Source organism: Tamandua tetradactyla, chromosome 9, assembly GCF_023851605.1.
Source record: "Tamandua tetradactyla isolate mTamTet1 chromosome 9, mTamTet1.pri, whole genome shotgun sequence".
Taxonomy (NCBI): Eukaryota; Metazoa; Chordata; class Mammalia; order Pilosa; family Myrmecophagidae; genus Tamandua; species Tamandua tetradactyla.
Genome location: NC_135335.1, coordinates 23,206,479 through 23,216,447, shown reverse-complemented (window position 1 = coordinate 23,216,447; position 9,969 = coordinate 23,206,479). Strand labels below are relative to the sequence as shown.

The 9,969-nt window shown below is 34.1% G+C and overlaps 1 protein-coding gene across 1 annotated transcript; it reads right to left on the bottom strand.

Moving 5' to 3' along the window:
- Positions 1 to 3,920: 3,920 nt before the first annotated feature.
- On the bottom strand, positions 3,921 to 6,823 carry LOC143645617 (olfactory receptor-like protein OLF2). The gene is made up of 2 exons (XM_077114880.1): positions 5,915 to 6,823; positions 3,921 to 3,965 (listed from the first exon to the last, which is right to left on the bottom strand). The coding sequence occupies exons 1-2, from the start codon at positions 6,821 to 6,823 to the stop codon at positions 3,921 to 3,923; spliced, it is 954 nt and encodes a 317-aa protein (XP_076970995.1).
- Between the last annotated feature and the right edge of the window lie 3,146 nt (positions 6,824 to 9,969).

Here is a 9,969-nt window from a genome sequence, read left to right as displayed (position 1 = left end):
ACATCTAAGTTTAAAGTTCAGAAACTGGCCTAATGGTGTTGCCATTTACCATGAAAACCAATAGCTTTGAGAAATAATTGATGTTAAATTTAGCAGTTTAGTTTATAAATGAAGGATTACACCACTAAAATATTTGAAAATATATGCATTGTCCTGGGTGCCAAGGTGAATTTAGGCCTACTGTTCTATTTCTTTTAAACTTTTTTCCATTTGGTCAATGTCTAAATTATTACTAATATTATCATCATTACTTTGTCAAAACTCCAAAAATTTAGGAGCACTGCAAAGAGATGGAGGAGAAGAATGGCACTGTGAAGACTGAATTCTTTATCCTGAGATTTAGTGACCACCTAGAACTTCAGAGTCTTCTTTTATGCTGTTTTCCTTTTTTTAAAATATCTACTCTATCACCCTGATGCAGAACATTGGAATGATTTTATTAATCAACCAGATCCTGTTTGCACATGCTTATGTACTTTTTCCTGTGCATATTGTCTTCAGAGATGCATATTATTCATCTTTCACTGCTCTCAAATTACTTTTGGAATTACTTTCTGATAAGGAAACCATTGTTTATAATTGAGATGTTGAACAAATGCAGAATCTTTCCTTTTGGCTGTCATGGCTTATGAACGGTGCATTACAATATACAACCATTGCTTTATAGTGTTATGTTCAAGAGGGTTTGTTGCCAGCTGGCATTTGGAGCATTTTGGGAGGCACTATGAGCTCAATTATTCACATTACTAACACCTTCTATACCTTTCTGTTCCAAAGAAATTAACTATTTTTTTGTGATATCTTCCTGCTAATCTCTTTGTCCTGTGCTGACACTTATATGCATGACATGGTTTTGGTAGTCTTTGGTATTTGGTTAAAACTATCTGTCTTCTAACAGTTCTTCTCTCTTATGTCTACATCCTCTCAGCTATCTTCAGGACATGCTGTGCTGAGCGAAGAAGAAAAGGCCTCTTCACTTGTGCTTCCCACCTGATCATAGTCACTATATACCATTGTACCCCAATCTTTATTTATTTGAGACTTAGCACAGGTTACTGATAGGATATCAACAAAGTGATCTCTGCTTTCAATACATTGATTATAACTATGTTGAATACTCTGATTTACAGTCTAAGGAACAAAGATAATGAAAATGCCTTTAGAAAAATGATCAGCCTGAAATTGTTTTCTTAAAAAGGGATGAAACTGGACCTGATAAACATTCAAAAATGTCTGTTCCTTATATAATTATAATTGGTAGAAAAGCAAATTTAATGTGAATGCTTCCCAAATCTGCAGATAATAATGACTCAATCAAAAATAGGGGCCAGGCCCTAGAACAGGGTAGTCTCACATGACTAATATTATGTCTCTATCATTTTAATGTTGAAATTCTAATTATTTATTTCAGGGACACATTTTATCTCCTATATTTTACATTCTTACTCATTGTCCCTTCTCACCTTATCTTTGTATCATAATTAGTCCCAATATTGGATAAGCCATTGACACACTGTAATTTCTTTTTTTTTTCATAAAGGACATAGTACAATTTCCTGAGTCACTTTTCGAATTATTTTTGTTTCTGTGTGCATATATGCACAGTACAGTTGAATTTTTCAAAATCTACTCATGTTAAGAAGCATTGCTCAAATATTAATCCTGCATGATTTTTTCTGATTCATCTTTTTGTTTGTTTTTTGTTTTTTGCATGGACAGACACTGGGAATTGAACCCAGGTCTTTGGCATGGCAGGCGAGAATTCTGCTACTGATCCACCATCACACCAGCCTGATTCATCTTTTAATTTGTAGATAACTTGCATTCTGAACTTCACTAGAATGTTACTCTTATTTCTTTTAAGACCCTCAGGATTTTCAAACTTCCTTGTAGCTCTTTGGAATTATGATCTGTCCCTCTAATAGACTTACTCATTAAATCCTTATTCCTTATTTTATTTCTTACTTCTTTATTACAGGATCTTCTGCAATATAGATACTGAGAGGATTAGTATGATAGAAGCATAATTAACTTTACTACTGATTGTTTTTAACTTAGATTTTATGCCTCTAATAGGGAAAAACTATTTATTTTTTTGCAGTGTTTTTTATTCATTCTCAACTGTAGCAATGTATATGTCAGTGAATTAAAAGTTGTTATCTAGCATCGTGGTTTTTTAGAAACCAATGTGAAAATACTAACTAAATAAAAATTGGTTCAAATATATTTATTCAAGAGTGTATTCAATCTCTTCCTTGGTAAACAAACAGCTAAATATTCTCTGGGGTGGTGGGTTCTTGGAGCCAAGGGTGGCAGTTGGGGCCTATGAATGGTGGGATATAATCTGCTCTATTGCTAGTCTACAATATGATATATGGAGAAAATGTGACTGGAAATTCCAAAGAATGTGCTGAACACAAAAGTAAAGAAGAGAGGAAAAGCTTTTGACCATAAAAATTTATGGTAGAGTCTAATTGAATACCACAGTTCCATTCACTGTAGTAGGATATATTTTTACAAAACAGGGTTTCCATGCAGATCAATGAAGGGGATGAGGTTTGACCAGTTTGTGCTTTCAACATGAAGATTGGAGTGTATTGCAGTCTGAGGTTGATAAAAACCAAGATTTTCTTACTAAATACTGAGGAGGAAATACTTTCTGATGTTCAAGGGTCAGTTAAAATCTAAAGCTACTGGTACATTTTTACCTATGTGCTATTTATTCAAGGACCTTGGGATAAGGTCACATGGGATACCATAAAAACATATAAACTTGGATTAATGACCTAAACTAACTTCTTGGGATTATATGATTCAGACATAGATAAGGAAGTTTATTCCTGGTATTGACCATGACAACAGATATAACAATGTGGGACTAGCATCAGTAGCCATGGAGAAATCTCTGTTAAGCTCTAAACAGGAGTGAAGGCAGGGTCAGAAGAATACATCCTATAGCAGCTCTGCAGAGAGCTTCAAACCTGGCCCAAAGCTAGGATCTACAGCAGGAGTCTGCAGACTTGGTGAATCAGTTCTAAGAAGGATAGAGGAGGGATCCTGGAGGATCCCTTTCATGAGATGATACTGTGGAAAATACATTTGTCTCCCACACTAGGGTTACAGTTCCTGTATCATGAGTTCATTTTTAAGGGCTCTGTAAAATCCTGAAAGCTCTCTTTGCTAATACTTGTTCCTATAATAATAACCAGCATCTTTGCAGCCTTTAAATAATGTCAAATACCCTAATGAATATATTTATGCTGTATGGTGGGGTCATGTTTCATTCTTTTTTCACATAAGTATTGTTATTGAACCATCATTTGTTGAACTGTTCATCTGTTTTTTTTTTTGTTGGTTTCTTCATTTGTTGTGTTTTGGAAAGTGCATAGGCTGAGAATATAACCTGGGTCTCCTGCATGGCAAGTGAGAATTCTACCACTGAACTACCCTTGCACCCCCTTATTTTTAATCTTTCTTAAACGGAAGAGGAAACTGAAGCCTAGTAAAGTCAATTAACAGGGTCATTGGAGGCATACAGATGCTAACTTGGATCTGTTTCAATTTGAATTTCAAGTTCTTATCTTAACCTCTCCCACATCATCATCATTTTCTTAAATTTAAAAGAGCAGAAGACAAACAAATTATTTCCTGACTTCCTGTCTGTGTGTAAATGTTCCGAATTCAGTATCTTTAAAGAAAATGTGGAAAATATAATGACTATCTTTTTCATACTCATATATGTGAAAGACGGGCAGTGATGTCAATTTTAGATAACATGAGTAGGTTTGGTTTTTATGATCATGGATAAATTTAATAATTTCTTCTAATAAATTGTATTGAACTGTAAATATATTTGAACAGTGATTGAGACGTCTTATAAATAATATAAATTATTCTATTAACATCCAAGGTATTTGAGATTACAGAAGACAAATATTTGAAATAATTAAATATTTTTTTAAAACCTTATTCAATCAGTAATGCAAAACAAACTGCCCATTATTGCATGTTTTTATGAATGTTTTGATCTTTGTGATGTTTGTATGCAAATCAAACCCAATTAATTTTACACACTAAAGGAATGTATTAGATTTGGGAAGGGAAACTAAATGAAGGCCTCATGTAACTCCTTACTCTGTTATCCCAGGACGGGTGATGAATGACTCCATTTTCCTTTCATAACAATAGCATAAAATAAAATGAATGCATTTGGGCACCTGAAAATGTATTATAGCTTTCATAATGGATTAAATGGTAATTGATCATGGAAATAGCAGCATGGGCAATTAACTTAAGTCATTGTACAAATTGTAGGATTATCCTGAAATGTTTTATAATTGTATAAATAAGTAAAAATCTAGTACAAGAAGTAAATTGTTAACAGAACACAAAAATGATGTTATTTTGAGCAGTCATTTTAAAGAACTAATTAACATGTCCACTATAAAGATACACATATCTGTATTCTACATGCACACACAGAGAGTACACACTCATAATTAAGGTCCATAACAAATCATGACCAAGCTACTATTATATAACAAGTATTGGTTTTAATTCTTATTTCTAATGCAATACATATTTATTGTAGTTTTTTCATTTCTGCACATATGCAAGAGCAATAAAATTAAGATTACTTAATATTCAGCCACCGACAGGTGACTACTATTAAAATTTTGCTTAGAATAGGCTAAGGATTTATTTCATAGATACACAAAGAGATGCAATTTCACTCACCATAAATTGAATATTAGTATAAATGGTACTTTGTTCTTTTTCCAACATATTTTTACATTGACTCTTCTCTTAAAATTTAAACTGTATTAGGCATTTGAGTTGTTTTAATTTTAACTAATATAATGCTACAAGCATATCAAGGGAGATGGAATCCTCTTTTGCAGTCACTTTTGGGGAAGTCCTGGTCCTTAACTCTCAACTTCCATTCCTATGGGAGTTTACAGTTGTTAATAATATCATATTTCCAAAATGAGAGCAAGAAAGATAATCCCATGACTGATGCTTAGAATGGGATGCAATAAAACATTTTAGCCACTGATCATATGGATGTCAGATGATATTATTGGGTAAGGTTGATTGAGAGAGAAAGGCCCTAAAGGGTCTTTATATTGAAATCACCTCTGCCCCTGATTGCTTATTTCTGTCTTGGCCAAAAGACAAGTGGTGCATTTGGATTTCTTCTAAAATGAGCATAGCAGAATACAACTAAAAGGAAGACATTCTTTTTTTTAGTAAATTTGCAAGGACTTCTTTTTGGGTCACATTTGCAGGAGTCACATTCATTTATTGACAATTGATTTTGAATGATATCTTGGAACTGGTGCTGTATAAAGCAAAGCAGAAATAAGGGTGAACAAGACAGATGTGGGTCTTGGCTTTATGGAACTTTGAGTCTTGTACTGAAGATTCTTCCATGTTGATCCACACTTGCTTATTTACATCTAAGTGTTTAAGGAGGACATCTATAGGGACCATACAGCACACCTTATGAACACAAATGAAACTAAGGTTCTCATTAAACCTTCCTTCTGGCTGAACAACAATATTTGTTCAACACATTTCTTTTTTTTTTATCAGAACGTTTAAAAGAGTTTGTTGAATTTGTGTTTGTATAGGATTTAACCCATGAATTTTCAATGGAACATACTTGGACAAAGAAGAGAGATATAAAAGGAACTTCTCAAGAAATGGGCAAGGCAAACCTATTCCTATTTTCCTTAGCTTATAAGAGAGAAGACTAAAACCAGTAATAACTGCTCCCTATATGCAATTTAAGCACTGTAAACAAGGGAAAAGACATAGAATGATGTAAGGCTGAACAAACTATGTCATGTTCTTTAAATAAATATTTTTGGGAAAAATAGTTCTATACAGAACTGAATTTAGTGCTGATTGCTTTATTCAGGGCACTTTTCACATCCTTATTCCTCAGGGTATAGATCAGTGGGTTTAACATAGGAATCACAATGGTGTAGAAAACAGAAGCCAATTTGTCAGTGTCCATTGAGTAACTTGAACTTGGCCGGAAATACATGAACAAGAGTGTACTATGGAATATAGCCACAGCAGTTAAGTGGGAGGCACATGTAGAGAATGCTTTGTGTCTCCCCTTGGATGAATTTATTTTAAGGATGGTATTTATGATATAACTGTAGGAGAAGAGGACAGTAACAATACTGCATCCCAAAACACAACCAATGAAACTGAACATTACTATCTCATTGATGGATGTATCTAAGCAAGAGAGAGCTAGTAAAGGTGGGATGTCACAGAAAAAGTGGTTGATGACATTGGAATTGCAGAATGACAATCGAAATGTGCAGCAAGTGTGGATTGCTGAATCCACCAAGCCTACAATGTAGGTACCAGCCACTAGCTGGATACAGAGCCTCCTGGACATGGCAACTGTATAAAGAAGTGGATTACAAATGGCTACATAACGGTCATAGGCCATGACAGCCAACATGAGACATTCCACATCTGCAAATGCTCCAAAGAAATACATCTGGATGGCACATAAATTATATGGAATCTTCTTTTGCTCAGATAAGAAATCAGCCAGCATCTTTGGAGAGACAGTGGAGGAATAGCAGACATCACAGAAAGATAAATTGCTCAGGAAATAATACATGGGTGTGTGAAGTCTGGGGTCTAACTTTATTAGTAGAATCATCCCTAGATTGGCAAAAATGGTTATGCCATAAACCAAGAGAAAAAACACAAAGAGCACCTGCTGCACATCCTGTGTGCCAGAGAATCCTACGAATATGAAGTCACTAAACCAAGTGTGGTTCTCAACAGCCATCATTCAGATCTATGAAATCTCTGGGACTGAAAGAAGAGAATAGAAGTGGAGGGTTAACATTATCTTCATGTCTGAATAGTTTAGCACGTTGCCCATGCCCATTTTCAGGGGTTAAAAAAGGAATTATGCAAGAACTGCTTGAAAAGGACTGATTCAACAAGAATTATATCAAATTTAATGCAAATCTATGAATCAGAATGACAACAATATATCTTATATTTGGATAGCATTGTAAACAGTTTGCAACACATGTTCATCCACATTAAATGTTATTTCCATCCCCACTTATATAGTAGCTATAATAATTTTTGCAAAATCTTTTTATAGATGATGAAATTAGAATCACTAAATTTCAAAGTCATGGTTCTTGCAACTAACTGTTCCAGATAATCCACATTTTCTGACAAAAACTTATTTTTCCAATTTTGTAGTTTGGCTCTGTAATAGAGATATTTATTTAAGTCAGAAGGATAGGTAATGAGTATTCTGCAATATTTTTCCTGATAGACCATCCAAAATTCTTAAGCAAGCAGAGTTATGGCAGGTTTCTGGATATAACATTTCATATTTGCCTCATCCAAGACCTATCCAGCCTCAAAAAAACAACCTTGTGTCCCACTGTCACAGGGATGGGTATAGTTTGTGATTCAGGATCCATAGAGCAGAAACAGTGATGTTAGCTGTTAGAAATGGGCTATAGTGGCAGACAGGAATATATCAAGGATAAGTACTTCTCTTGGCAAGTTGCTGTTACTCAGGGGGAAACACTGAAGAATGTTTTGGACCTAGTAGCAGGGATGCTGGTGGTTTACAGTGTGTTGCCTCTACCCTGGTCTACTACAACTCTTGTAGTCTCTATTCTCAAATAGACACACAGTAAAATTCCTAAGACTCAACTCTCATACCCTCGAACAGAGTCATTTCTGAAAATGCTCCTTATCCCAATTTCTAGAAATTTATTTTGTCTATTGTATTGTTTGCTTTGATACCTCTGAAATCAGCCTGCCCTTGGTTTAAAAAGTTGGTTGACCTTAAGAGGCCAATTAATTCTAGGTCTTATGTTTTATGCAAACTGATTAGATCATATGTCATTGCATACCTGTACTCTTCCTCTCTGCAAGAATATAAGAAAAATGAAGTTGAAAGTTAAAGAACAAAATCATGTTGCATCTCCATAATGAACTAGAGATCAAAGTACAAATACCACAAACTTTGTCCTAAAATCATTTAAATGCATGTTTTTGTAGACAAACCTTTTAAAATATTCCCTTTATCAAAACAGAGCATTTTAGAAATATATAAATGTCCCCAAAAGAGATTAATAATGATAAAATAAATATCCTGACTACTTTCTTATTCACTAATTGCATTGGGTTGTATATTGATATATGTAATTAAAATGAAAGTTGATATAAATTTCCATAGCTTCTTTTGGTTTTATAACATGATTTTAGTGAAAGAGAGGATAAAAGTTCTAGAGAAATCTAAAATATAAATCAGAAACGCAACAAATATTATTAGTACCTGGTCCAGAACTAGTGACTTCTTTCTTGTACACAGCTCTATCTGCATGTGTACAGTCCTGTCTGCTGAAAGATCTAGGCTATTTAACTATCACTCTCTGGTCCCTGGGTGTTCAACACTTGGTCTTTCTGGAATAAGAGGTGGATATAATTATAGTGTAATCATCTGATATTCCATAGAGGTAGTGTGATTGAGAAAGAAATACAGGCATTTTTTTCCGTTTTGTTTTAATTCCATATCATACAATAATAAACTTACACATACACACACCCATAAGTATGCACATAGATACACATACACCCCTGTTAAATTTATTCACAAGCTAAAGAGCTTTAGATAGGCAAAGCAACCATAATTACATAGCTTAGGAGTAACTAGGCTTTGTTGTACAAATGCTAACTTTTTAAATTTTTGAAACAAAATTTCAGAATAAACCTACTCTTCCAAATTGCTACCTGCCAGAATGCAATATACAAGAAGTGGAATGACTTTTAAAAAAGGGGAAATTAATAAGTTGCTAGTTTGCAGTTCTAAGGCTGAGAAAATATCCCAATTAAAACAAGTCTTTAGAAATGTCCAATCTAAGGCATCCAGGGAAAGACACCTTGATTCAAGAAGGCCAAGGGCATTCAGCATTTCTTTTTTGGCTGGAAGGACATGTGACAAATCTGCTGGCTTTCTTTTCTGGATTCTTATTTATGAAGCTCCCCAGGATGCATTTTCCTTCTTCATCTCCAAAAGTCACTGGCTGGTAGACCCTCTGCTTCCTGGTTCTGGAGCATTCTGCCATCTTTCTTTGCTCTCTCAGAATCTCCAAAGATCATTGGCTGGTCGACTCTGTGATTCACTCAACCTTGTGGCTGAAATCAGCTCTGCTGTGGCTTTCTTGTCATTCTCAAAAGGCATTCTCTCAAAAAAAAGTGTCTCATCTTTTATAAGATCTCAGGAAACTAATCAAGACTCACATAGAATGGATGGAGACACATTTCCATCTAATCAAGTTCAATAGCAACAATTCATTGATTCACATCTCCTTGGAGCTAACTTAATCAACTTTCCAAACTATAGTACTGAATAGGAATTAGAAGAAACCATTGCTCCTACCAGATGGAATTAGAATTAAAACATGACTTTCCTAGGGTGCATAAATCCTTTCAAACCAACACACATACTTTAAAATATGTAAATAACTATTATGAATAGATGCATTGTATTCTTTTTATATAGGGACATTAAATATTTAATATATCCTTTGCTAATAATCACTTGTTTTATATACAATTATTTATATTATAAACAATTCTGATGAGTAAAATTATACGTATACATTTTAATATAAATGAGTTCCAAGAAGTGACCTTTAAGAACAATGATATGTGACTTTAAATTCAGGCAATTTTTGCCTTCTTACTAAATATCAAGGTCTTTCATCTATTATTTATCACCATATATTATCATACTTATCTCATAGTCTAGAGTTGTCTCTAACCACCTTGTTTTACAGATGAAAGAATTGAAATTCAGAGGTAATAGGTAAACTTCTACAGTCTCATAGATACGGTTTCTCTAACTTTAAAGCAACTTCCCACAATAAATTCATGAAAAGTGTGTAAAGAAGCATA

Bases quoted from the DNA above. Each gene is read 5' to 3' on its own strand.
- LOC143645617 (XM_077114880.1), bottom strand. From the start codon at position 6,823: ATGGCTGTTGAGAACCACACTTGGTTTAGTGACTTCATATTCGTAGGA. The intron at 3,966-5,914 runs GCAATCAGCACT...TGATTGAATAAG, and splicing joins TGAAAAGTGCCCTGAATAAA to GTTTTAAAAAAATATTTAAT.